Genomic DNA, 27,987 nt, shown 5'->3' with positions numbered 1-27,987 from the left:
CGGGTCAGCCAACAAGTTGCTATAGGACTTTGGGGTAGTGTCTTCCTCTTCGGGTCTTTGTCCATACAGGGAATGGGGGTGGATAAAAGTTGTCTCCCTGGCCAGGGGCTGAGAGGGACGATTTGCTTGTCCAAACCCAAGACGGTTGGACTGGTGGTGCCACAGAAGTGCAAGCCTAGCACTATGCTTATTCAGTTTAAGACTGGTGCAAAAACAAATATAACTATTTATGTTATAAATATATAATATATATGTATGAAAATACTACATAGATGCATTAATATATAGATTTTTCATAGACATTTAATAGACGTTAGGGCTGGAAGGGACCTTGGAAAATCATTGACTCCAGCCCCCTGCCCCATAATGCATATATTATGCATATATTATATATATTAATATATATGCATTAATCGAGTCTAGCCCCCTGCCCCATAATGCATATATTATATTATATATCTTGATATATATATTAATTGAATCCAGCCCCCTGCCCCATAATGCATATATTATATTATATATTTTGACATATATATATTAATCGAGTCCTGCCCCTGCCCCATAATGCATATATTATATTATATATCTTGATATATATATATATATTAATTGAATCCAGCCCCCTGCCCCATAATGCATATATTATATTATATATTTTGATATATATATTAATCGAGTCCTGCCCCCGCCCCATAATGCATATATTATATTATATATCTTGATATATATAAATTGAATCCAGCCCTCTGCCTCATAATGCATATATTATATTATATATCTTAATATATTAATCGAGGCCAGCCTCCTGCCCCATAATGCATATGTTATATTATATATTGAGATATATATATGAATCGAGTCCAGCCCCCTGCCCCATAATTCCTATATTATGCATAAATTATGCATATATTATATTCATGCACACATTATGCATTAGTATATTACGTAATAAACCATTATGCTATATATTGATATGTTATATAAATATAATATATTAATATATATGTATATAAATGTATATAAAACTATAGTGCACTCATTTGCTAGAGTATGTATAAATTTAAAAAAAACAACAAACTGGGCAAAAAATAGTTGAAAGATATTGTCTCATTTGTCCGGTAGTCATTATAGTTAAATGTGCATTGATGTCAGGAGCTGGAAGGGACCTTACAAGATCTTCGGGTCCAGCGCCCCTGCACTTGGACAGGAAATACTCTTAGTCGTATTTATAAAACAGACTCTAGCCTTCTTGAGTGTCTTGACAATGCTTCACTGACCATCATTTTTACATCTGGGTTAATATTACCCCACCTGGGTTAAGGTTTTTAGGTCAAGCTAAAAACCATATGTGGGGCTGTGAAATAGAAGACAGACGGTCCCAGGAAGGGCTATTGCAGCAGAGTCGCCGAAGGAAGGATAGTTTGAATAGTGGACTATGAAGACCATTATAAAGGAGAGCGGGTTGTTAGCACTTGTGGAGTGGGGAGAGATTAGCAGGAAACAGGGAGATGCTAATAAGCCACAAAGTTAACTGCCTGTCTCTGCACTGCCTGAATAGAAATGCCGCTTCTCCCCCAGGCGCTTGGTTTTACATTTTGGGTGGATCAGGGACCAAAGGGGGTGCCCCGTACTGGATCTGTCCGTGCTCCTATAGTCCTTGGCCGTGTGGACGAGCCTGGGTCTTAGCACTTGCTCACTCAGTCGTGGTTCTCGGAAATAACAAACTTTTTTCTCTCCTCTCAAACTCCAGGTGGTACAAGCTGCACTCCAAGGCCGGGAAGAAGGAGAAGGAGCGAGGAGAGATCCAGGTCACGATCCAGTTCACCCGTAACAACATGACGGCCAGCATGTTCGACCTGTCCATGAAGGACAAGCCGCGGTCACCCTTCGGCAAGCTGAAGGACAAGATGAAGGGGAAGAAGAAATACGACCTGGAGTCTGCCTCCGCCATCATCCCCAGCAGCATGGGAGCCCTCAACGTGGAGGACTATGACCTCGGGGGCAAGAAATCCAAAACCAAGGGGTTTTTCTTGAAGAACAAGCTCCGCAAATCGTCCCTCACTCAGTCCAACACCTCCCTGGGCTCCGACAGCACCATCTCCTCTGCTAGCAGCAGCTTGGCAAACAACTTCGGCATAAGCATTAATGCTCCCGAGGTAACCAAATCCCCCAGCAGGCACAGCAGTCTGTCCACAGAGTGCTCTGGTAAGAGGATACAGCTTTTTGGTCACTTTTATTAAAATTTAAAAAAAAGGGGGGGGGGAGGGGCATTAGGACCTATTAGCTAAACAGCTTGCTACAGAGAGCGTGTCCTGCATCACGCCTTTTCCCCCGAGGGGCATGCAGGCACGAAGGATGGGTGCTAGGCTGGGCATGGAGGTACCCCAGGAGCAGGGAAATCCATGCTGCCCATTTAAAGCAGATCTCAAGCCTGTGATTACTTCCCGGCCTTGAACAGAGCAGGCCCGTACCATGGAGCCTGCAGGTGCTGAGCTCTCAGGCTGTCCCCTCTGTTTCGGGGTGCTCTTGGCCCATGGGAGGGGGCATGAGCAAAGCAATGGCTGTTGCGGTGTGTTAGCTTCCCGTGATGGCCTACAGCCGAACGATCGAGTTAGCCACAAATGGTTAAGTTGGCTGGGCACTGGCAATTTGGATATTCCCGTGCTAGGTCAGTACCCAGATGCACAAAGCCCCATGGCTGAACAGCGGTGACTCTTCTGGCATGGGGTTCCTGCATCGTTTTATTGTTTTTACCTGGGATAAGGATGAGTGTGACAGCAGCTTTGATCCCCGCGTGCGGCGTATGCCCCTCAGCGGGGAGATCTGTGAATCCCCATTGAACGGGGAGATCGCTCTGATGTGCCCCATTTCACGCCATGCCATTCTCCTTTCTGGATTTTCTAATGATAGAAACCTGCTGGGTGTATTCAGCTGCTGCATGACCTGGAAATAGGAACAAATGCACGGAAAAGTGCCGTCACATTTCCCCATCCTGTGTGGCAGCCTCCTAAAAACCATCACCATTCTCCGCACCGCAGCGGTGTAATGTATTGTGTGGGTCCTAGAGGAACATTTCCTCCCTAATACATATAACCCACACCTTAGCACAGATCCACTTATGATCCTTTTGGAGAGTTTCTCGCCTCTCTTACTGGGGTTTTATCCTCTTATACAATCTGCCCAGTTGAGGAAATGATGTCACTTGTTTGGCAATGTGCTCATGCCCCAATTGCCGTCATTGTCATAGAAATCATAGAGAGATCGGGACCTCCAGAGGTCATCCAGTCCAGCCCCCTGCCTAAAGCAGGATCATGCACAGCTTATGGTGACTTCATTACGATCCGGAGAAGACAGGACTAGAAAGAGGCTCCTTAGCCTTTGAGCACAGTCTCTAGCATTCGTAGGCAACCATTTCTCCAACAAGTCCTAAAAATGATGCCCTCCGGCCCCTTGTACGTTAGAGCCGCCGAAAAGAAACCCATGTAGCAGGTAAAAAGCGGGAGATGAAGGCAGTGCCAGTGATCTCCCACTGCAACAGCAGACAGCGAAGCTGCTCGGTTAATGCAAGCTCAGAGGATCCTAGGAAGAGGACGATACCTCTGTGCACACACACACAGAGCCAGCCCAGCCAGGCATCTGACGCTGGTAGGAGAACAACCCTGTACCTTAGTCAAAGCTTTGTCTAGCTGTGTCCAGCATCCAGTTCTTCAGAGGAAAATGCAAAAACCCTCCGTCAGGCAACACGGTGTCCGTAGGGGGGGAAAAGTTCCTGCCTGGCCTGGTGATGTTGCTTTTTGACCCTGGTTCTTCCAGGCAAATAGTCTCATGTGTGCCCCTTTTTCTCTTCCAGTGAAAGACTATCTGCCATCTCCAAAACTGACCCACAAGCGAGCGTTCAGCGATGAAGTCTCCCAGGTCAGCACGGTACCCGAGTCGAAATCCATCCAAAGCCTGAAGCCAAAGAACGAGCCGGTCTCCAGGTCCTCTCTTTGCATCAATGGAAGCCACGTTTACAGTGACGAACCCACACCAAAGAGCCCCATGTCTGCCCAGCGAAGCTCCTTGCCTCTGTCCGTGCCTCTACAAAATGTTGCCAAAAGGCCCGAGGAGGGCTTCAGCCCCATCCCCTTCCCTCCTGACTCCCAAGAGCCATCGTGGAGAGGCAGCAGCTTCGAGAAGACGCAGCCGAAGGAAGAGCCTAGATTCATTCCCTCTCCTCCTAGCTTGGTATTGCAAGAGGAGCTCAAGGTCTCAACCAAAGCCGTCACCCTCAGCAACCACCTCGGCCGAGCCCGGATGGAAGAAGGTGGGCGCGTAGAGAGCAAGCCTGTGCAGATCGCCACACCGATGGTCTTCTCTGCAGAGCCTGCAAAAGACAAACCTCTTGAGGAAGGCAGGAAGGAAGACAAGAAGGCAAAAGGTGGCCTCTTCCACCACAGAGGCAAGGCGGATACAGGGGAGAAGAGCTTGGGGGAGAAGCAGGGAACCACCCAGGCGTCTCAGGTGATGGCTGGAGAAGAGAAGAGCAAGTCCAGCTGGTTTAGCTCGAAGGACACCAAAGAGCCTTCTCAGAAACCCAGGTCAGTAGCACTGGGAGTGTGGACCGCACAAGCTGCCCTTATAGTCCCACTCCAGGGACCGCAGTAGATCTGCGAACAAGCTGTGTCCCCAACTTAGACATACTTCCAGTCTTGGCTCAGATGAAGTGTGGGGTAGGGGCGAAGGGGGAACAGCAGTCCTGTGGCTAAAGCCCAGGACGGGGAGCCCAGTCTGTGGGTCTGGTCTTGCTTGTGCCACAAACCAACTTACGTGGGTCTGGTAAGTCTGTTCCCCCTTCTGGGATTGTGTGTCCCGACTCTTTAATGACACTTGCTGTTGTCACTGGGGTGTAGAGGTATAACTCGGTAGCGATTGTGAAAAGTATGCAGGGAGGTGCTTTGCTGCCCCTGGGTATGGGATTTTGGAGCGCATCGATATTTCTGAAGTGTCTCACCCCAGCCTCCCTCCCTGCCCCCTCCCAGTTGTGAATGTCTAATTGCTCTAACTCGTTTGTGACGATCCCTCCCTTCAAACCTGCTACGCTCCTAGCCAAGCACGTGGCACAGTGTCATGGTTGAGCCTCTGATTGTGTTGTGGGTGTGCAAATCCTGTTCCCCACTTCCTCACACTTTTTAAATGATCCCTGCCCACATCTGCATGTCTCTTCTGCTCCATTCGGCTGGCAGGTGTGGACGCCGGGGTCTCCTAATGCATTTGGTTGGTGCTTTGAGTGTGCTGCGGTTAGCCAAATGTGTCTGTTCATTGTGACCTTACCCTTGCTCAGTCTTTTGGGAGCTTCTTGTTCACTTGTCCTCACTCAGCCATTCCTAATCCATTCCAGGGAACCTCTCTTTCCTGCGTGCAGAGCCTCACCCAGGAGCACGTTCCTTTCTGATCAATGCATCTTTAGAAAAATAGACTGATCAGAGAGAAAAAAAGGTCCGAGGGCAGCAGTAAAAATGACTGAGAGCTTGGGGAGACCTGTGCAGGAGGAGAGAGTTATGGCTTCTGTCAGAGATTAGACACTGGATTGGTTTTAACTGCATCTGTTTTGAAAGCAGATTTGGTTAAATCTCAGCAGACTTCTTACGGGGACTTCCTGAGGGGTTTAACAAACCTCATTTCTCTTAAATAAATTCCTTATCGGTATCAGCTATGGCACTGGAAGTCACTTTGTAAGGTACGGTCCAGCTATGGCACCGGAAGGCAGGGGTGGCGCACCTGGAAGCATAGTGGCAGATAGGGCAGGGAGCAGGAAGCAGAGCAGCAGACCTGAAAAGGGATGAGGGTGGTACCTGGGGAGGCTGCGGGATAATTCATAGCATGCCTTGGACCCGTAGCTGTAAGGCACTTTGCAAACTCAATGCAGGCTTGATGTCTGCCAGGTTCACAGAACAGCCCATTGAGCCATCCCAGGAGGGAGGGCTGGTTGCTTTGGACCCTAGCCTGAGGGATCAGGGACCAAGAGCTGGGTTGACTGTAGGCATGCTTTGGCACAGGTGGAGCAAGGTGCCATAACAGCCCGGCCCTGCCTCTGGCCCTGGCACAGTCGCTTCAACAAACCCATGGCCTGTAGCTAAGGAAATGTTTTCAGTGCATCATAAAATACAGGGGTGTGAACATTTCTTACTCATGGGAGCGGTGACGTGGAGCCACGAGGGCAACAGGTGGGTCAGCTGCTGCATTGAATGAACAGGATAGAGGGGGTTATCACTGAACTCCCTTCCTTGCCCCCGTTGCATAGCGTCTGCAAGAACAGGGCTGGCCAAGCGGTGGCCCCTGGACTAAATGGTTAAGTTACGGCCTGCAGCGCTCGTCCGTGTGGCTGTTGGAGCCCAGGGGGTGAAGCTCACTCCCCTGCCTGCCACCAAATGCAGGGCCTTCATTTGCCTTTGGCAACTAAAATCGACAGCAGGATAAACGGGGCTGTGAGCACATCTGGCAGCTGTGCTGGCAAGCTACCGGCTTGCCACCAGAGGTGGCTCGTGCATCCCATGGGGCGCAGTGAGTTGCATCCCCCCGAGCTACTGTCTGCCGATGCCTCCCTGTTGCTTTTCACCATCCACAAGTGGCCTGGAGCGGTTACGTCTGCTCGGGAGCGCCCCACCTGCCAGACACGCGGACTGGTAAAAAACCAGCTCCTCCATCATGAGCTCCGCTGCATGGCCTGGAGGTTTCCTGGGGGTCTCCCCTTCGAGAAGAAAGCCGGTCAGGTTGTGCCGCAAGAACCACTGACATCCCAGACAAGGGCAATGAAACGCCAGGGCCCCAGAGAACTTGAGGACTTTATTTTTGGATGAAGCATGCCGGAGGTCCCTCTCTGTAGGAGGCGGAGGGGGACTTCCTTCCACTCACTCGTTGCTTGGGCTGCCGGAGCCGGGGGTGTGATTAGCTGCAACAGCTGCTGTGGATCCAGGTCAGGATCCAGGCCTTTGGATGCAGAGTGAGACTTGAAATGAAATCCTTTGTTGGCGCCTCTGGTTCTCACGTAAGCCCTGCTCATATGGGGGCCATAGACGAGTGCAGGGCAGCAGGCTGGGCTGGGTATTCGGGATCTGTTTCTAAGCCACAGGTCAGGAAGGCCGGTGCATTTGAACTTTAATTTTCCATGCAGTGGGGTTTCTAGTTTTATCCTAACAAAGCCACTGCCTGAGTGTTCCCCAGGATAAGTCACCATAAATACAAATCCTGTGTATACCTGCTGGGTTTTTGGCTGTTGGCGTGTCGGTCTAAGGACACAGGCATGCCAGGTTCTTTGGCTAGAGGTGATATCTTTTATTAGACCGACTGAGTCGTTGGAAAAAAGTTCTTAGCAAACTTTTGGGTGCACTTTTTTCCAACTAATAAAAGATATCACCTCTACTCAAACAACCTTGCCTGCCTATGTATACCTGAGCTTTCATGGGTAGAGGTAAGCAGGAAAAGCCTGTGGTGCCTGAGTCCAGGTAAAGTGGGCATGGTATCTCCCTGAGCAGTGCGGGTCGACGGGGCAAATAATCACAGCTACGCTCCTTTATTTGGGAAAAGAAGTATGTGCTCTGGTCAGAAAGGGCCTCATCCACCTCCCACAGGAGTCTGTCCTTTGGGGTTGCTGGATAAAGGGGCAGCTTTTCATCCAACCGATGTTCTTACCCAAGAGGAAACATGGCCTTGAATAGTCAGGCTGTGTCTGCACTGCAGTTACCCTGGGCTCGTAATCAGGGTTTGCCAACCCTTTCCCCACCCAAATCCGCTTGCCTGGGTTTAGCAGTGCCTTCAGCCTAGGCTAGCAAGCTTGATAAGAGGTAGAGCCTGGTCTGCTCTCGCTTAGCTTGGTAACCCACCCATGGGGCTGTGAGGATCCACTAAACCACATGTGTGGATAGTCCTCCCAGGCCTTCCCAAAATGCTGCTCTGCGTGCCTAGGAAGGCAGATACATTCTCCTATAGTTCAGTGGGGAGGCATCATAAAGTGGCTCGTCTTATGGCAGCTCAAAGGATCACTGGATATGCTGCCTGGCATCTTGGTGAGATTACTGTAAGGGGGATCGCAGTGTAGTTGCTCACGCGTTGAGGTAGGGCAGGCTGAGCGCTGAGGCATGGGTGCAACACACTCAGATCTGCATATCTAGTGGAAACCTCGAGAGACTTGGTTTGTAGCAGTCCCAGTTTCAAACCAGGAGGTCCATTAGAGCTGAGCATCTTGCTCTTCTCCCATGTAACGCCCACAGTCGATGACCTTCTACGTTAGTTTTACTTTCAAGCTTAACCAAGAAAAAAGGAGGTCAGCGAGCACAGATTTGCGGTGATATGGTGGCAGGCACTGATCTCAACTCTGCTGGGCAGACTGGCAAAATGCTGGGGGGAAATTAAAACAGATATAGTCAAGGTTGAACCTCCCTTGTGTAGGTCGAGGTGGCCAGCGGCTGGGCCAGCTTTGGAGAAGGGGGGTCTTGTACTGAAGTGGACAGGATTACTTATAGGTAGTCCTGACACCCCTCTTGCGTGCTGTGTGGACTACTAAAGGGAGATTAGATGAGCCCTGGAGAACCACGGCCAGAGATTTAAATGGCATTGCGTCTCCCTGCACGTTTCTGTCTCGCAAACCTGGAAGTAGGTGATTTGCAGATGTCCGGAGAGCTGCAGTGTATTGACCTTTAGCAATTCCCTTTCACCCGTGGCTTCGGATGCCACTCACCTGGCATCAGAACGAATGAGCAGCTTTGAACATGCTCCATCACATCTCCTCACAGATCATTTCTCAGCCGTGTTCTTCTGACAATGCACAGAACTGGAGGAGAAAATTAATGGGAGCCTCTTAACCAGAGATTCATAAACACATGTGATGATATAGTTGGGGCTGGTCCTGCTCGGAGCAGATGTGACCCCCTGAAGTCCCTTCCAACCCTCATTTTCTATGATTCTTTGTGCTGCCAAAACAGCCTTAACTCTGCCCCTTTGGTGACATCCACCTGCAGCCTTCAGTTTTGTGTTCCTTACCTAGAGCTCTGGTGTGAATCAAAAAAACCCACTTAATTACTGCATGTTTCCTCTACTTTCCTATTTAATTAAAATCAAACCCTTGCTTTACATCTTCTCCAGAGCTTTATGCACCTCCTCCGCACTGGATCGTGTCCCAGGGGTCATGCCGCAGAGGTGAGATCAGGGCTATGGTAGAGTCGATAAGCTTTGCCTACACCTGCATTAGTTTCACTGAACAGCTACAGAATCAGCACATGGTCTGCTGCTGTCTATGTCTTAATGGCAAAAAGCACCTTGCTTTTAAGGCTTGGGATGTGAATGAAAGCAGCGGTGATCATGTGCAGCGGTAACACGCACAGCAATGGCCATTGCAGTTTTCACTCGGGATCTGAAGTGCGGGTAACCTTTGGTCTGCAGAAGAGAAGAGCCCGTGTCGTGTCCCGCGGGCTCTGCTTCACCGAGTCAGGTAGTTACTTCTTGCCCTCTTGGACCCCACTGTCGAGGAGGTTTGGGTCTGGTCCTGGAAGGTCTTGCTCCATTCTCTGCAATAAGTAACTACTGGAATCATATTCCCCTGCCTAGCACCATCTCACTTAGCTGCAGGTCAACGTGTCCTGTCTACATGGCATCATAGGAACACAGGAGTGGGGCAGGACCTCCAATCCCCTGCATTCAGGATTCCCCAAAATCACCACTTCAAACCCTCATGCCCAGTTACAAGGCACAGAGCCAGGGACACCAAGACCCACCCTGCGCCCTGCTCCAGGTAACAGCAGGGAAGATGAGGGCACTGCTGGGCTCAGTAGCCATCCCTGCCAGGTTCCCTGGATTAACCTTTCATGGGTTGAAGGCCTGTAATTAGAAAAGGGTTTTAGTTAAGGATTAATGAGCATGCAGCTGAGCTGGGGTTGGGAGGGATTTGCTTTACTCACCTTTCCTTTCTTCAGGCCACATGGGGAGTTTGCAAAAAGGCTTACCCCCATGGGGCTTTGGTTTCAAGAGTCTAGGGCAGGGGTGGGCTGGAGGGCTGCTTAAGGAGTTTAATGATGTCAGGAGCAAGGGTAGCTCTGCCCCTTGACAAGTGGCTGCCATTTTGGGACCTTTCCGAATGGAAATCCATGCCCACCCCCTCCCCCCAGAAGTACCCCTTCTGGGAGTGGGGAGGAGGGAGAGGATTGCCATCTTAGAACTGGAAAGAAAACTTAAATCATATGTTAAAAATCAAACATCTACTTTTATTTGAATTTTTTTCAAAAGTTATTTTTGCCCTGATTTACATACGTTTGTATAGCATATATAGAGGGGATCGCCTAATAGCTCAAGATAAAGTCTTACTCACTATTATATATTGTGTTGGGAGGTAGGGACATGTGTGGTTGGGGAGTATGTGTGTATGTGTGGTGGGGTGTGGGTGGGTGTGTATAGGGGTGGGAGTGTGTGTGGGGTATAGGTATGGTGGAGGCTGGGGTTTATGGGGGGTGTGGGTATGGTGAATGGGGTATGTATAGGGGAGTGTGGGGTGTGGGTATGGTGGGGTGTGTGGGTAGGTCTGTGTATGGGGAGTTGGGGGTATGTGGGTGGGGGTGTGTGTATAAGGAATGGGGGTGTGGGTATGGTTGGGGTGGGGTTTGTGGGTGGGTGTGTATAGGGGGTGGGGGGATGTGGGGGTGGCTATGGTGGAGCCTAGGTTATGTGGATGGGGGTGTGGGTGTGGTGGGGGCATGTGGGGAGAGGTGGGGGGTGGTCCCTGGAGCCACATGTGGCTGCAGCATGCAGAGCCAGCTCAGCCTGGCCCCATAGCATGCAGCTCCCATGCTCTGCCCCACATGGCAGCAGTGCAGGGCTGGCCCAGCCCCATAGCGTGTGGCTCCCTGCACTCCCACCTGAGTCCCCAGCCTCATGTAGCGGCATTGTGCCAGCCAGCCCAGCCTGTCCCCATAACACACGGCTCTGAGCCCCCTTTCCCCAAACTGGGAGTCCCTGGCCCCCAGCCCTATGGGGCCCTTACCTGAATTTCTACTATGGCAGGGAGGGAGGGCTGGGAAATAGCCACCGAGTGAGTCTCCAGGCAGAAGCTTCTGGTCTCCATTGCCCCCTCCCGTGGGGGTGGGGTGGGTCAGGCCGGGGTGGGGTGGACCCGGAGCTGCTGCTGCAGCAGGTGCTGGCTCCTCCTGTACCGAGGCACCGGTTTTCAGAGGGGCAGCCAAGGACCGGGACCGATGATAATTATCTTATGGCTTTCGGAGGGGGTCTGCAGGCCAGATGGGATCACCTGGCTGGCTCCGCACCCCGTGTTTTTCCTGCTCCTGGTCTGTGGTCTGCCGCGTGCTCTGCTCACTCCCCTACGGCATTGTAATCCCAACAGAAAAGCATGGGCCAATGGACTGAGCATAGGGCTGGGAGCCAGGATCCACGTCTTGCTCCCATGCTACTGACTGATTTCAAATGGATCATGAGGGCATGTCCGGTGGCTTTAGCTGGTGCTACCAGAGGCAAACCCATCCGCATTTGTGTTAGCTGATTGTATCATTAAAGGGAGCTGTATTTTTGTGCTAATTGGTTCCATATACCTGCCGTGATAACCTGATCTCAGTAGTTTTCAACCTTTTTAGATTTGGAAAATGCCAGCTCTTCTTCTTTTTCGCTCATTTTTTGACTACAGAAAAGCACTAGAGCAGTTTTTCTTTTGCAGAGAACTCGGGAAGGCCACGATAGGTCAGCATGTTTTTAACACTCGGGATTCCTCTTTGAAATCTCTGGGTTTATCTTCTGAATCGTGTTTGCTCATGTAACAGTGCCAGCATTGTGTGGCACCCCTGTAAAATATCTCCAGGCACCCTTGGGTGCTGCAGCACCCTGCTTGAGAATCATTGCCTTGTTAAGGAAAATGTCTCCGTCAGTTGTGTCGTACTGCATCCCCAGCTCTAAATGCATCCTGCGCCCTAATTACGTATGTAGTGGTTTAGGTTTGCAGAGTGGGATTGAATGGAAACTGGAGGAAGAGGTTGTTTATTTGCTCTCTGCAGACTTAAAAATGAGGATGTTTTGGGAAGAGCCGTGGCCCACGGGATCGGGGTGGTGTGTGAGCGAGAAGCTGGGTCTGGTTTACTTGAGGTACTGAAACAATTGGTTTGAATACCAAAAAAAACTTTCCGACAATGTTATCTAGTAACAGCACATTATGCTTCCTGTGCATGGATCTGCCTGATAAAGTCTGGTCCGCTTCTAGGCTGGTTTTTAAGGGCAGGAGGGGGTGAGAAAGAAAAAATCCAAATATCTCTTTCCTTTAAGCCTTGGTAGAAAATGGTGTCCTGTCTTCAGTCACAGGGAACCACAGCAAATGGTATGGGAGCGAAATACAAACCCTTTCCAAAAGTAGCCTTTACTTAAGACTGTTTTTACTGCCTTCAGTGACCCGGTTAGCAGCTCCAGCTGCTGTCCCGGGACCTGCTGTTCAGTATATCCCTCAGGCTCAGTGCAAGGTTAGTTTTTGCTCCCCATTTGTAGTGGATAAAACTTCCCAAAAGTGCCCAAGTGCTGTAGGATCCCACCTCCTACTCAGTCCGTGGGACCTGGGCTCCCAAATCCTGTTTTGAAGGTGGTCCTCAAATCTAGGTCTCACTTCTTTTGTATGTTTAGCGAATAAAACCCAACTGATTGGTGCCTAGTTGATTTTTTTTATACTTCCAGCTTCTCCATTGCTGCAAACTCGTGAATAAGGTCAGGTTAGAAGTGAAAAGCGGGCTCCAACCGTCCAAGGAGGGACGTTTTGGAGCTGCCTTCACCCATGAGCTTGGTTGTATCAAGGGGGTGCCTGCAAAACCGGGGCTGGGACTTGAGCACAGGAGTCCCTCCCAGCCCTGTGTGTCTGGTTCGAGGCCGGCTCCCCATAGCACTGTGTGAACCTAATTTCAGCATCCATTTGAGATCCCGGGGTGGGGCAGGTGCAGGGACTGGCCCAGGGCTGTGCAGGCAGTCAGTGGCAGACCCTTTCTGCTTCACTTCTAGTTTAGTTTTCTGGTGCTGGAAGCGACGGTGTTCCTCCGTTCAGAAACCCACAGGCAGCAAAGGGTCAAGACATATAAATATCTTGCCACAAGGTAAAAAGGCAAAGGGGCTTTATTGCACGCCAGGCACTTCACAATAGCTGCCTGCATGCTGGCTCTTGCCCTGCAGTAGCTTTTGTGGCGGGGTTTACCCCAGATTAGCTCCCACTTACCATGGGGTTAGACTAGCGCGTGCACATGGGCAGTTAATGTGGAGCAACGATAAGTGGTCAGATCCCACCCCCTTTCCCCAGTGGTAAGTCGTTTTTGTGTCTGTACTCTAAGACGGTTGGATTTGTGCTCCTTGAGGGATAGACCCCCCCCTCCACCCCACACATGCGGGTCTTCTTCCGGAGAGGTTGGCTGGCTATCCTTTCCACATTAACCTTCAATAGTTGGCAGAGAAACAGAGCTTCTTCGCATCGTTATTTTTAACAAGATTAGAGGCATCATGCATGGATCCTGTTACAAGCAACTGTCACATAGCTGTCCCAAAAACAGGCCTTGCTAGTTGAAGACTGGGTATTTCTCTGGCTTACTTCATGGGATGCACCTGAAACATGGTGTAGCAAATGGATTTCAGGGCTGGAGCTGGGGAGCCGAGCTCCTGCAGCATTGCAGCAATCTTGTGCCAGCTGCAGGCAGACACTCGGGCTTTATTGAATTCAATCAGAAAATTAAATCGCTGCAGGAGCTTCTCGGCTCTGTTTTCAATACAAGACTCGAGTTCCTTTACGTTAGCCCTGTACTTTCAATTGACAAATGATTCTTGGCTCAGAGAAGGGCTGTCAGGGGTCAAGCTGGAAGTCTCTGCTTGCGTGGGAGTTGTTAGGGGCATTTTGGAGCTGGGAACCTGGATGGGGCAGCTGTGGGGGGAATACAACAGCTGGAACAGGGTTCTGGTTTTTGGGGGGGGTTTGTATTTAACAATAAAACTCCCATTCACGGATCCTGGTAAAATTGTCTTGACAACTTACCAGCCCAGCTGTGAAATCCATTCCCCTCCTCTTTGCTTTGATTGTGGCAGGCTATAAGGAGGAAGGAAGTGCATGTTATTCACTGTCAGCTAGTAGAGTTTTGAAGTGCCATTAAGATGGGATTAAGGGGTAAATCACAGCTACAGAAACACCCTCATTAGCCTTAAAATGAAGTTGTCTTACAGACACGGCAGTCTACATCCTTGGAGCACCGTGAACTACAGAGCAGAATCAGTTTGCAAAAGGTCTGGAGGGAGATAGTTGTTGAATAGCCTGGGGTGCAATATATTGTGGGCTCTGCCGGACTCATCAAGGTGTTTAGCCTTTCCCCCGCTAATCCCAGCTGTGCAGAGTGGATGTAAAGGGGGAATGCTTCCTTGCTGGCATGTTAAATCTGCCTTGCTTTCTTTTACGGGGGGGACAAAATGGTGATACCCAGGGGGTAGGAGAATTAGGCCTCGCTGTTTTTTCTGGGCCACTGACCCTTATGTATGGCCAATAAAACCCAGTGCCATGTCCTTGAAACAAGATTCCTCAGAGCGCAGGGGGTGGCTCCATGTCCGAGAGCTGAAGCTGGGTGGGGACTAAGTTTCCCATCCCCTGGAAATGAAATAAGTGGGGTATGTCTCCCCCTTTTCAGCTGGGGAAACTGCAGCAAAGAGATCCTGGCCAGTTCTTCAACACCAGCCACTGAGCACAGGCACCCCTGTTTTTTCGGTGCAACTTGAGGCATCTTTTTCAGCCTTTCCCATCTCTGGGGCTACCCTTGTCTTGCTGGACTGGCTGCACCGAGCACCTTCCCGGCTGAAGGTGAGCGAGTGCCGCTGGGAGCCTGACTTGCCCCAGGACCATCCGTCCAGGGGGAGAAGGCAGTGAGGATGTTGGGATGTAGCAGGGGCAGAAAAAGGGGGGAAGCTGCTTTCTTTGCATTGGGGTGCGTGGGAGGGGGAAACGCGCCATGCCCTGTTCCTGGGGTGCCAGTGTGATAGTGGGGTTTGGGGGTGCAAAATGCAGCGCCAGAAGCACCCTGTTCCCCAGGGGCACTGAGCATGCAGCAGCCGGTGCATGCCACTTTGCTGGCAGCTCCCCAAAGCCCCCGTGCAACACGGGGGTCTCATGCTGGGCATTGCATGAGGAATTGGGGAGATATGGGCTCTGTCTGCAAAGAGGTGGCAGCTTGAGAGCTGGGCTGAGGCAGGCCTAGGTATGGAGTTGTCCTGACTCGCAGCTCCCATGCGGCACCTCCCTTCACACCCATCCCTGCCCCTTAGCAAAGTGATTTCTGTCCTCTCTCTTGGTTTCTTGTCTTGTCCCTTCTCTGTGGGGCTTTCTCCTCTGCTTTAAAAAAACTCCCATGGACATAGCACCTGGGGGACACTTGCTTTTCTCTAGCAAGGCTGCGCCGAAATGCCAGCAATGCCAGGGGCAGCGGGTGCCTGGACAGCCAAGGAGCCGCCAAGGCCCGGGTGTTTGCTCCGTCACCCAGGCTCTTTCCATCCTCACTGTGCCCCACATAATGATGCTCATGGATTCGGGGGCTGGTCCTCTCCATGTCTCTGCATGCATGTGCTTGTGGCTGTCTCTATCTCCTTCCATGCAGGTGCTGTGCTCCTGGGGTGACAGCCGCTCTACGGGGGGGCTGCAGTCATCCTGCAGCGCAGCAAGGAGTAGGGGAAATTGGACCATCGTTATCCGCCGGCTTCGCTGTTCAGACCTTCCCGCAGAGGGTCTTCAACCTCTTTATTTTTTTTTTTTTGGCTCTTGTGAAGCCGAAATAGGATCTGAAACGATGCCAAAGAAGCAGGGCAGAGAGGGACCCGCTGCTTGCTTTGGCTGACGGACCTGTGCCTCCCGTTAAGGGAGCGGGGTCTGAGTCAGCATCTTCAAAGCGGTGCAAAACGGCGGCTACGTGTGGCCCCCAGGCGTAGCGTGTTAAGCTATGATCTGAGCGTGTGAAGGACAAATGTCTCTCATGTGCTAGGGAGAACGGGGTTGCGTGCTTTGGACCTTTTTGCATGAGAACAGACGTGTGCGTGGGATTACTAAGCGGGGCTCAGCAAGGGGAATCCAGGCCCTCGTGCCCAAAGTGGATGGCTACAGGGGAAGCTGTTTGCAGAGCACTGACTGGTGCTGGGTGCTTTGCAGGGGGAGTTTGGAGTCCCCTAAAAACAAGGGTAACAGCTCATGCACAGAGAAACATGGCAATAGTGAAGGGGCAAAGCAAGCGGGGGATGGACTGAGTTCAAAGTGGTTTTTTTTAATAAAAGAAGAGGCAGTTTGGAGGAAGGCGATAGTGCTGCTGAACAGCTGCAGAGGAGAGGCAGACGAGAGTCGATGCCCTTTGCTCGGCTACCGAGGCCTTGAGCAAGTCTTGCGTGCCCCAGCTTCCTGGCCTGGAAACAGAAGCTAAAAGATAATGCTCCTTCCCCTCGGCTGGGAGGAGCTCTCGATAAAGCTCCAAGCGCTGCCGTTGCTTCTCGAGTTTGTGCTAGGATCGTGGTATTTAAGAGAAGAAATGCCCTGTGGGTGGTTGGGGCTGTTTCTGATTTCTGCTAGGGCAGGGTGGCGTCGGGATATGGGACTTTCCCCAAGAGCCTGGGGCCGGAGATAAAGCCATTTGACTGGATGCCTGCCAGTTTATGCCGGACTTGCTAATGACCGCCCCGTGGGAGCACAGCGAGTCTCATTGATTTGCACTGCGGTGGTGCCCGGAGGCCTGGGGGAGATCAGGCCCTGCTGTGCTAGCTGGCTGTGCACTCTTAATAAAGAGTGTTTTTAGCACTCTTAATAAAGTGACTTAGCAAGCAGGCCTGGCGGATGGCTGGCCGGCAGCAAGGAGGGGGGCATGGCGGGATGCAGGGTGTGGGGATGGAGATGTTAGCATACAGCACTTGGTGGCCAGGCCTGGCTGGCATCTTCTCCATCTAGGCGTGAGGCTTCGTGTCGGCGTCCTACATGTTCAGCATCTCAAGCTGGCGGTGGCTAGAGATTTACCAAGTCCTTGTGTCCATGCGGTGCCTTCTAGGAAAGGGGTTGGACAGAGCATGCCACGCCACGTTGGGGTTTGTTCCTGCAGACAGGCACGTGCCTAGGTCAGGGCGTTCAGCCTCGGTCGATAGAGTGCTTCATGCCTCGGTTTCCCCATCTGTGGAATGGGGATCATGCGACTGACGTCCCTTGAGGAGAGCTCTGAGATGTGCTGATGAGACGTGGGCTGGCCTGATCCTGGGGTAAGTGCAGGACTGTGGCAGAGGCTGCCATGAGAGAGGCCCATGGCAAATTTCAAGAAGATGCTTGGAGGCAGGGGTGGATCCAGTTGCAACCCCCCACCTTTCAGACAACGCCACCGGAGTCGCAGTCAGGACTTCTTATTAGTCCCCAAAGCAGGTAAGAGCTCTCCTCCCTTCCCACCGGCTCTGCACCCCTTTCCTGCCCTCTGTGTCCAGCAGCATCTCCCCTCCTGGCTGACCCAGGGGCAGGGGGAGATCTGGAGCCACTCCTGCCCCCTCCACCTGAGCCGGGGACAGCAGCGTGTGGCAGCAATGGTCAGACTCCTCCCTGCCTGGTCTCTGGTGCTCCCTGCCAGCTCTGGAGCAGGGCAGGGAGGGAGACCTGGTTGCCGCTGTCCGTGGCCAAGCCCAGCTCCCTATGTGGTCAGGTGGAGAGGGGCAGGGACAGTGGCGGCGGGCTGGTGTCCTGCACTAAGAGGCGTAAGTAGAGAGACCAGTGAAGGGGAAGGGGTCCTTACCTGCTTTGGGGACTTTAAAAAGGCCCCCAGCTCCTGCTCCTGCAGCATGGGGTGCAGCCACCGCTGCAGCACTGGTCATGGCTCCCAAACCCCTCTTTGCAACCTCCTGGACCTGCCTCTGCTTGGAGGAGATATTGCATTTTTTTTTTTTCTTCCCCGAGCAAAAGTCCTGGACTAATGCCCTGTGGGGTTGGCCTCAGATAAACACCGGGGCTTCTCGGGTGCTCTGAGCAGACCTCCAAGTGGAGGTCTAGGAAGCCAGCGTCTCCACCTCGTCGACCACAGCGCTGAGCCAGCCTGAATGGATAGGACTTGGCTGCTGGCTCCTCCGTTAGGAGGATAAACAGAATATTTCAAAGCGATTGGAGGCAAGACGGCCCGACCTGAGCTGTCAGGGAGCCAGCGGGTTGCAGCTCAGGCCCCATTGTGAAAGTCTCCGCTTCAGGAGGGGCGAAAGCTTTGGCGTGCTGCAGGTAATGCTCTGATGGGCGCTGTGCGGTCAGGTCATCCAGGGACCTGCTCCTACCACTGCCACTGATTTGGTTACAGGCACCCAGCAGCTGGTTTTTGCCTGTAAATTAGCTTGATGAGTGAGTTGGGTTTATAAGGCCTTTAAATGTTGGGACTGAAAACACCATGTTGTTTGCTGCTCTTACCAGCTGCACGGGACAATCTCGGGCATAACGTGGCCCCTTTTCCTGCCGGTCCCCATGAAAGGGGTTGTAGCTCTGAGCAGCCTTTAATGCACATTTCCTTCCTCCTCTGAGTGCTGAGAGAGCAGCATAGAGAGGAAGGACCTTGAGGGAAATGGGGGAAGGAAAGTTTCCTCCCCAGGACAGAAGGCGACTGAAGTTGCTGGTTTTAATTTAGGCGAGAGTGAAAAATAGCAGGGTGTGTTCTCCCCTCCCATCGATGCTGCAGGAGGGGTTGCAGCTTGCTGGCTTTTCAGCTTTGAGGCTGATGTTGCCAGGAATATTCATAGCATCGGTTCTGTATTCGCTGTGGGGTGGGGGGAAGATATTAGCAGCATTTCTCACTGGCTTCGGCTTTTGCTCCGTCACGTCTAAAGACACGACTAAGAATAGCATGTAGCTGTCAGGACTCCTGGGTTCTCTTCCTCGCTCTCGTGCTGATTTGATTCATTTAGCTGGTGGGTGAACCTCGCTCTCTATCCCCACCTGTTATAATGCTTTTCAGTCCTGAGATTCAAGGTCGTTAATGATCTCTTGAGTTGGGGGCTTTGAAAATCCCCTGCCCTCGGCAGAGAGCAGCTTGCCCCGGCAGCGGGGTGGACTCGCGGTCAGCTGCCTCGGCATCTTTTCTTCGAGCTCAGTCCTTCGGGTTGTGACGAAACCTTCGCAGTGCGAGCTGAGTGAGTGTGAATTTGGTGGGGAGGGAGAGGGGGCACTGGTTCCCTGCGTCTGCAAATGGCCTTTTGCTGCAAAAGCAAAGCTGACAGCACTCTGCTTCCTTTCACTTCTGCCCTGTAGGACCCTAGGAGGCAGAGGTGATGCTTCCCCACCTGTCTTTCTGTAGGTGATTGCTCAGAGGACAGCAGCATACCCCATCTGCCTGATCCCATCCCACGGATACCCCAGTGTGGCCACTTTGGGGTCACCCCCCTGGCTGCACTTGGGCTTGCTGGAGACACAGGGTTTGAGAGCAGCCCCCGAGGGACATCACAGGCAGCCTCGCTGCTGCATTTCCACGTTTGGGGCATGTGGGTGGGAAAGGCTTGGCACTGCCCCTTATGGGAAACCGCCCTGCCGTGACATGCCCTTGCTTGCCGGCACAGCAGGCCTGGAGGAAGTAGTATCCCCCTGTTACAGGTAGGGCACAGAGGAGGCCGTTGTTGCAGCCAGCTTTGCAACCCGGGTCTCCTGGCTCCCAGGTCAGTGCTCAGACCCTGCGACTCCAGAGCATGTCAGTCTTCGCGGGAGATGCTCTGTTTCGACATGGGAGGGAAGCAGGGGCCAGATGCCCACGGGAGAGATGAAATGGGCCTGGGGGAGGCAAGGAACCTTGTGGACTCCAAAGGACCAGGCAGATGTGAAGGCTCTGGGGGAGCTGGAAATCATCATTATTCATGGAGGAGCAATGGGCTTTCCTCAGCCAGTGGGAGGGTAGCTCATGCATGGGGGCTCACTGATCTGTTCCCAGAAATAGGGGAGAAGTTCTGGGGGTTTTGAATGGAGACGGTTTTCCAGTGCGGCCGTGCAGAGCACACGCTCCCTCTCGTGTCCGACTCGGCGAATGCAGCGGAGGAAAGTTCAGCAGGAAATCTGCTTCCTGAGGGGTCCTGGAGAGCAGCCGTTTCCAAAGAGCTCGTTCCTTAGGCTGGAGAGAGCCCAGCCCAGGTGCAAGGGGTCCCTGGAGCCCAAGGAGCCTGCCTATCCCGGCTGTGGAGACGGGTCTAAAGGTACCGTCTCTCCAGGCTGGTGTGTGAGCCCTTGCAGTGCCAGACCTCCGCGTGTCCGAGTCTGGCAGAAATGTAAATTGTCATCACTCCTCTCTCTGTTGGCTTTGCACATTGGAAAACATCTTACGTGGCAACGTTTAGAAATGGATCCTTTCATATCTCTGCCACAAAGATGCCGGAGGGGCTAGCGGCCGTTCACGGGCTGGCTTGTAGAGAGTGAAGGTCTGCACTCTAGCTCCGGAGGCAACTTAATCCTGTCCATTTTCTAGGCAGGGAGGCTGCAGTTAGCGGCCTGCAGCCCCTCCACCTGCCCGTGCGCGTCAATCGGCTTCCATGAGCTCCCGCTTTTCCAGAAGAAACGTGATGCTGAGTGATTTCGGGGAGAAGCTCGCAGGGTTTTGGAGGAGTCCGTACTTCAGGGCCATGCGTTTGCTCACCAGGATCAGAGCCGTTTGCAGTGCAGAGCTGGCTGGGGAGCGAGGGGTCTGGCTCTGCATGCACAAGCCAGGTGCCATCTCTGTCCCTGCTGCCGTGCTTCTAGGAAGCAGCAGGGGGTGCCGGCGAGCTTCCTTGTCCCGCAGCACCAAATTACTAGCCATGCGCCTGATTTTTAGGTGGAAATCAGGCTTTTCTGGCTTTCTGATTTTTTTTTTTTTCTCCCACGTCGATCGAGTTCTGCCCCTTGCTGATTGGGAACAACACCACCCACTTTTGCGGCCAGAGAAATGCCATGGTGATGCCAACCCACAAGCAGAACCAGCGAGCCAGATTCAGCCCCGGCGTAGCAAGCAAAATCCCCCTTACGCCGTGAAGAACCTGGCTCCATGTGCTCAGCTCTGAAGGGCGATGGAGCTGGGGTGAGATGATGCTTTATAGCAGTTTTGGGGACCTCCTGGGCTGGGGGTAGACGTGGCCTTGCTGCAGGCTGGTAGAGCTGCCGCTCCGTTTAAGTGCAGAAGAGGGGCTCAGCTGGTGCTAAGGCCCCAAAGTGTGGGAGGTCTGGGTTTTCTTGCCCCTTTTTGCAGGCTCCGTGCAGATGTAGTCGGGTCTCTCCCTGCTTGTCCCGGTCCATACAGCGCGGGCAGCAGGTCTGGTTCTCTGCTCCTCCCACATGCTGTGCATGAAAGTGATGCTGATGCCAGTGATGAGGTAGATCACCCATGCCTGAATTTTCCCATTAGGAAAGTAGAGATAACGGCAGCAGGCATAAGAGAGGCTCTTACTGTTGAAAAGGATGTCAAGGGCCAGCTAGTGCAGCCCCCTGCACAGATGCAGGCAAGCTGAAGTTACCTTGAGAGCAGACTGGCCCTTGAGATGCCTCCAGGCAGGAGTCGCTCTTGTACCCATGCCAGTAAGTGGTGCAAAAAATTACTATCCAAATCGACCCAGGTGGGACTTGAACCCACAATCCCCAGCTCCGGAGGCTGATGCCTTATCCATTAGGCCACTGGGCCTGCAGTGGGAGAGCATGCAGTGATAACTGTGCTGCAGTACAGTGTGATACGACTGTACTAGCTGCATTGGGCATTTGCAGTCTGCACTGGGGACACCTTTACAGCAGTGTAATCCATGGTGTTTTTGGACACAGATATAAATTATATTAAGGATCCAAAGTAGACAGACGATGAGAAGCTACTAGGTAGTGAGCTACTGCTGTTCTTGGCCACTAAGCAAGGGAGCAAGCAATGGCTTACTTGCATAGAGCATTTGGCTGCCCCAAAACAGGAACAGACACTGTGCATCTATCCCAGGGGAATTGCACGCTGCTGTAGCTTTACCCCTGATCCTTCCCAGTGTAATTCTCTGCTGGAATAGAGTAGGTTACACCCGGGTAGGGGTTCTGTCCTCTGTCGGGTCCTTCAAACTCGGTGTGGGTTTGTGAACAACACAGGGACTGTATGCATCCACGAGATGCTGGTAGCTGGAAACCCAAATTGTGTCTAAAGAAACCTCCCTGGTTCTCAGCCTTGCCCCTCTCCTGCAGTCCTCACCTCTTTTGGGGTTTTTTGTTTAAAAAAAAAAGGCATTTCTCTCTTCTTCTTTTCCTGGCACTTTGTGAGAAATGCACGTGGGACAGGCTGTCCTGAGGGCTTCTGCGAGCGCAGAGCTAATCCCGCGGGAAATGCATTCAATGCATTTCCTTCCTCTGAGTTTCATCCCGTGCACGGAGCGGGTCTTGATGGTTCCTGTGGCCCGTTGGGGCTCTGTCTCCCTCTTTGTGGGGCATAAAACTAGGCTCCGTGTAATACACTTTGTCTGGACAACACGGGTATCTGATTCTCCCTGGCATAAGCTTTGATGTGCCCAACTGGCTCCATGCAGAAGGCTGTTTTGCATGGAGGCCCCAGCGATGCTGGGCTGTTCTGTGGAATCAGTGTCCGGATCGTTTCCATCTTTAATTGGGCAGGAATTGCTCGTTGGTGTAAATAGCTGCAAGCCCCAATGCCAGCGGCAGTGCTCCTGTGTGCCCATCACTCCCTGGTTTCCCAGCCTGGTTCTGGAGTAGGGAATGAGCGACCTCCTGGGAAATGCACCTTCTCTCCTGTCCCCCAGCTCTGCCATCGCCCTCCTGGCTCGGCACTGTTGCGGCGCCGTATCTGAGGCCTGGTGCTGGTCCCACGTGGGTTGCAGACCTCTCTGCGCACAGAAGCAGCGGGTGCTGCTGTATGGGCATGCCAGGACCTGCTGGCACGATGCTCTCAGGGAATTCAGGATGTCACATCCCCACGTAGCATCCCAGCCAGAAAGGCTTGGCCCTGGCTCCTCTACCACGCTGCAAGCCACCTCAAAGTAGTGTTTGACTGCTTGATTAGTTATTCCCCCAGCCAGCTGAGCTGTGAGCGGGTCCTGGTAGGGGCGGTGATGTGCTGACATCCCCGGGACCTGGGGGCAGTGAAAGTGCCTGGTACCTCCATGGCTGTGGGGTGTGTTAGGCTGTTGGGGTGCACGGTCTCAGGCTCTGCATGAGCTATGGAGAGAAGGGACCTCAGGCCCTCACCCTGGTGCCTCTAGCAGTTGGCTGTTGGGTCTTGGCTGGTAAGTAGAGGAAGAAGCAGGCTGCAGTAAAGAAAGCTCTTCTTGTGCCTGATGCAGGGGACCCTGAGTAGCACCGGAGACTCCAGTGACAGTGTGCCAAGTCTCTGCTCATCCTTGTGCCTCAGTTTCCCCTTCTGTAATGCACCCAGTGCTGCTGACCTGTGGCACTTGGGACTCTGAGGCCACGCTCGGGAGTATGGGAAGTTGGTATTTAGGTGGAAGGCTCCATAAAGGGGCAGAACGGCCCTTGCCCTTTGGCAAAGCAAGGGGTGAAACCTCGTCTCTATGAGCAGAGAGCTGCAGAGAGAGACCGGATTTGCTGAGGATCTTGCAGTCTACTTGTACTCCTGTGGGATTTGGGAGTGCTCAGCCTCCCTGAGCCATAGACCAGAACTGTCTTGGCCACGGTGGCACGGGGAGCCAGTGACAGAGCCAGGGCTTGAACCCAAAGCGCCAGTCCTGTGCTCTAGCTAGTTGCCCTCCCGTAATAGCAGCCTACGATTCGTTATCACGGGTCGTTTCCTGACCAGGGAGGAGGGAAGGGAGGGGAAGGGAAGGGAGTGTGCTGAGAGCATTTGCACTGCTTTTCCAATGTGAAGCAAAGCGAGTGGTCAGACCCCAGACTCTATCACTAAAGGCTTGCACTGTCACCCCTTACTAACCTGAGTAAGCCAGGAGCCGTGCTGAACAGAGTGGGACAATTCCCAGGCTCAGCAAGGTGTAACCTGCCTCCGATTGCAGACGAGCGAGCGGAGAGTTTGGGCCACAGTAGACGGAGCAAGGGATTTGGGTTCTCGATGCTGCCCTGGGTGTCAGAGCCGTATGTCGTAAAGAGACAAGCCAAGGGGAGGTCCTAAATCTACCGTGAAACGAGGGCTGCCATTCCTGCGATGTTGGTGCATGCACTACCCATGCATTGATTTCATAGCCATTGCTCTGCTTGACAGGAAGGAAACGGTACATTTGCTCGTTGCCAGACTGCATAGCTTGTAACATGCGTGTTTGTACTGTGTGTGGTGTCACGTAGAGCACTGTCATAGCATTAACCAGGAGGACTATTTTGTCTTCCCTCCACAGCCTGGAAGTGTCTCCTAAGGCAGAAACCAGCTCAGACGCTCCTTCTCATTTACCTCCTTGCTTCCCTGTCCGGTTCCCTTGTGCCGCTGTAGTCCATCCTGCCCGCATGCTAAGCACTAACCTTTTTGCAGCTAATGAAGAAAATCAGTTTGGATGCTTGTCCCCCACCAATCCATTCCTCAACTCCCTGCAGAGCAACCCTTTCTTTGAGGACCTCCTCGCTGAGCAGGTACTAAACTCTCCCTCACCTACTCACTTTTTCTCTAGTTTCCCGCCTGGGCTGCAAGCTACCGCAGAGGTCGCTGAGAGCCTTTGTTCGTCTGCGGATTCTGGTCCCGCTGCCTCCATAAGACCTAAAGACCCACAAAAGGAGTCTCGCATCCCAGTTCCAGAAACTGCTCCCACACTGCCAAGATCCTTTCCTCTTCCAGAAGAGGATCCCACTGCTCCTCCAGCCCTCTCCGAGTGGGATGACACCTTCGATGCCTTTGCAACAAGTAGACTCAAGCCAGAAGTTAAGGAGGAAAGCCTTTTTAGGTCTCTAGCTATGGAGGGCATGGCCTACATCGATGACCTGGATGGGGCAAGCCCTACAGATCGTTGCACTGAACTTGTTCAGGAAAACCAGACTGAGATAACAAGTATGGCTGAACCGCAAACTGATGATGAAGTGGCTGTAGGCCCAGAGACCTGGGGAAATGTCACCGTCGTAAAAGGCTCAGAGGTGGGCTTAGCGAGTGCAGGTCAGGAAGCCACGCTGACGGAAGAGGTCACGTTGAGTCGTTTGCCTCCAGACACATTGGTGGAGAGTGGGAAAAACAGCACCTCTCAAGTTTGGTTCTCTAGGTTTGCACTGGAAATACCAAGGGAAGAGCATGCTTCTTCCCCAGAGGAATGGGACAGAGAAGATGTGCATGGGGAAAAGCCAACTGAGACGTACGAGGAGGAACCCACTAGTCCAAGGGAAGATAAAGGGACATCTGTAGGACAAGAGCCATTTCAGTGGCTCTCCGAAAGCGACCAGGACTTAGCTGAAAGTAGACAAAAGGATCAGGAGAATGAATGCAGACAACGTATGGGGTCAGATGAAGAGGAGAGCAGCTCTCTGAGTGCATCACGCATACTGACCAAAAGCGGCTTTGATTTGGAGAAACCTGGTGAGGTGCTTTCTGGAAACAATGCTGCTGCCGTGCTGCCGCTGGGGTGGCCTGAAGATGCAGTGGAGCCGTCACTGACTGCAAGGGATCACGGCTCTAATAGTAAAGTGGTAATGGTGGGTACAGTGCCGCCGGCCTGCGGGCTCCCAGCCAGCACACAAGAGGAGACAGAGGAAAGCAATGTGCAACTACGTCCTGACTCTCCTGAGACACAAGAAGGCTCCTCTCCATGGACTGAGCCCCAGGAGATTGAGACGGAGAGCTACAGGGCATCTGGTTTGGAGCTGCACGTGGGGACGCCACCTCCTAAACCTCCAAGGCGGTTCGCATCCTTGGACTTTAGCCAGGAAGATGACCAGGCCCATTTGGACCTGCAGAGGAGCCAGCGAGGGCTCAGAGGTGACAGTGAAAATGGGGAAAGCCCAGTGAGGGAAATGCATCAGCAAAACATTGCAAGCAGAGAGAACATGGGCCTGGCAGCACGCAGCCCCCCTGCACTGAGACCAGCAGTAATTGAAGCCAAAGCCAGGAGCATCCCTTTAATGGCTGAGGATGCTAAATCTGCCACCGAGGACCAGGCAGCTAATTTGGAGGCAAAAAATAATGAGTTGACGAAGTGGGACGCCTCTTCTGGGGAAAGCCTGTTAGAGATAAATGAGGAGGCGACGGCCGAGCAGTTCGAGACTTGCCCTTCGAAACTCTCCCTAGACGAATTAGGTGCCAAAGACGACTCAGACAAATTGGGAGCCGCAAATCCCGACTTCCCTGCCCATCTAATTGGGGCTGCCCCGTCACAACAGATCACCCAGCTATGCTCCACCGGGCAGGCGGACGGCGCTGGCGGGGGCTCGTCAGAAGCGACACCTGCAGTCCCAGAACTGAAAGAAATCCCCCCTGCAAAGCCACAAGCTCCAGGGGACCCTGACGTCTGCCAGCCTGCGCTGTTTTGGACGGCTCTGGAGGAGCAGCCCTCGGCCAGCCACAGCCAGGCTGACCAGCCAGAAAGGTTAGGTCTTAGCAAGTTTCCACCTGAGCTAGCATCTAAATCAGCACAGGGAGATAGCGAGGAGCCTCTTGGGCATGAGGAAGACCCAGGCCAAAGCCAGAAGAATAAAGCAGAAGCCCAGGTGTCCCGAAGCGTGGAAGGGTTGGCAGGCTCTCTATGGGAGCCGGAGCAGGGTAGCTGTTCAGCTAGGGAGGCCAAGCCATTGCTGGGTCAGTGGCCTGCCCACTCAGTAGCTCCAGTGATTGACTTCAAAAAGGCTGACTTCTGGAAGCAAGAGGGAGCAGAGGAGAGCAGTAGGCGGGATGACACCTGTACTTTGGGTAATCCCTTCACTCCCCTAGCCAGCCCTCCTGCCCCAACCAACCCCTTTGTGGGAAAGCCACCCAGCACCTCCCCGGCTCCAACCATGTCCCCCGAAATGCCTGGCCAGGGAGCTCTCCACTTCAGAGACCCTCACGAGGAGGCTGCTTCTCCAGGCTTCCAGCCCGCTAACTTCCCCGTGGACCGGCTAGCCGAGCATCCTTTCCTGCATGGCAAGCAACCCTTGGCCTTCTCCACACCTTTCCTTGTGGCTGCAACTAACTCTGAACAGTTTGATTTCCCTTCCCCGATCGTGCGCGCTACAACTGGTGGGGTCCCCGCAGTGACCAGCCAGGCAGCAGCCCAGCCCTACCCCTTGCCGCAGCCCGGTGGCCCGAAAGCCTCAACGCTCGTGGTTTTGCCCAAGGAGACACAGCCAGCTGAGAAGGCCTTTTTCCAGCCGACAACCAGGTGAGCACTCTGGGGAAGGCTGTGTGTGTGGTGATAGAGGTAAAACTTCCCTCCCTTCTGCTTCTGGGCCTCTATGTGGACCCTGCAGATAACGTATCAGTTGGCCAAAGTTGTCCGATAACTCGTGCGGCAAAGGATGTGGCTCCGGCCGTATGAGACCAGCCGCTACCCTCCTGTGTTTGCTCTGAACTAGAGCAAGGATTGCCCTTCCTGAATGCTCTGCCTAGGCAGAACTGCAAAGGCGAATGGTACTCAATTGGTTATGCTAATGTCAGTGTCCCACTCTCCTCTCCTTCCCCTCTCCATGCTGCTCTTTCAAAATAGGTCCCTTTTTATACGTGCCCCTTGTGTGGCACTCCCCAGTCTTCCATCCATTAATGCTTTCGTGAAAGCTTCATAACATGTTTGCAGCTGTTTCTTCCTACATTTAATTCAGCTTTGGTTCCTTTTTTTAATTACCATCAAGTACTAAAATTCTCTTCTTCCCATAGCTAAAAAATGGCTCCATTCTGCTTGCTTGAGTCCTCCAGGGAATCCTGTTCGAGAACAAATCGGATTTGGCTCTGAATACGCAGGGAGTGGGGAGGGAGGTGTTAGAGCTGGGTTAAACGAAGGAAGATCCAGGACGGAGCTTGGACAGAGCGGGACAGGCTAGTAATCATGGTGGGTTTCACAGTTATTCCAGTTTTCCTGGAACAAGGAAAAGTCATGGGGATCCGTCCATTCAAGGACCAAATTCTGCTCCTGGTT

At 52.7% G+C, this 27,987-nt stretch overlaps 1 protein-coding gene, 1 long non-coding RNA gene and 1 other non-coding gene across 6 annotated transcripts in view; 1 reads left to right on the top strand and 2 right to left on the bottom strand.

The window, feature by feature from the left end:
* The window catches only part of RAB11FIP5 (RAB11 family interacting protein 5), a 76,848-nt gene that overhangs the window by 34,282 nt on the left and 14,579 nt on the right, over positions 1 to 27,987 (top strand). Inside the window, exons 2-4 of one of the 4 annotated variants that reach the window (XM_019495653.2) lie at positions 1,751 to 2,205; positions 3,851 to 4,580; positions 24,304 to 27,237. In XM_019495653.2, the coding sequence (XP_019351198.1) occupies positions 1,751 to 2,205; positions 3,851 to 4,580; positions 24,304 to 27,237 (4,119 nt within the window). Of the gene's footprint in view, positions 1 to 1,750; positions 2,206 to 3,850; positions 4,581 to 20,459; positions 22,228 to 24,303; positions 27,238 to 27,987 lie in introns of those variants that run through there. The other 3 variants (XM_019495654.2, XM_059721420.1, XM_014597096.3) reach the window with 3 other exon arrangements.
* Positions 8,294 to 9,835, bottom strand: LOC109285152 (uncharacterized). The gene is made up of 3 exons (XR_002092812.2): positions 9,750 to 9,835; positions 8,717 to 8,809; positions 8,294 to 8,376 (listed from the first exon to the last, which is right to left on the bottom strand). It is a non-coding gene; the product is annotated as an uncharacterized LOC109285152 (long non-coding RNA).
* TRNAR-CCG (transfer RNA arginine (anticodon CCG)) lies at positions 21,572 to 21,644 on the bottom strand. Its single transcript has one exon. It is a non-coding gene; the product is annotated as a tRNA-Arg (tRNA).

This window comes from Alligator mississippiensis, chromosome 2, assembly GCF_030867095.1.
Source record: "Alligator mississippiensis isolate rAllMis1 chromosome 2, rAllMis1, whole genome shotgun sequence".
NCBI lineage: Eukaryota > Metazoa > Chordata > Crocodylia > Alligatoridae > Alligator > Alligator mississippiensis.
This window is presented reverse-complemented; position numbering and strand designations above follow the sequence as displayed.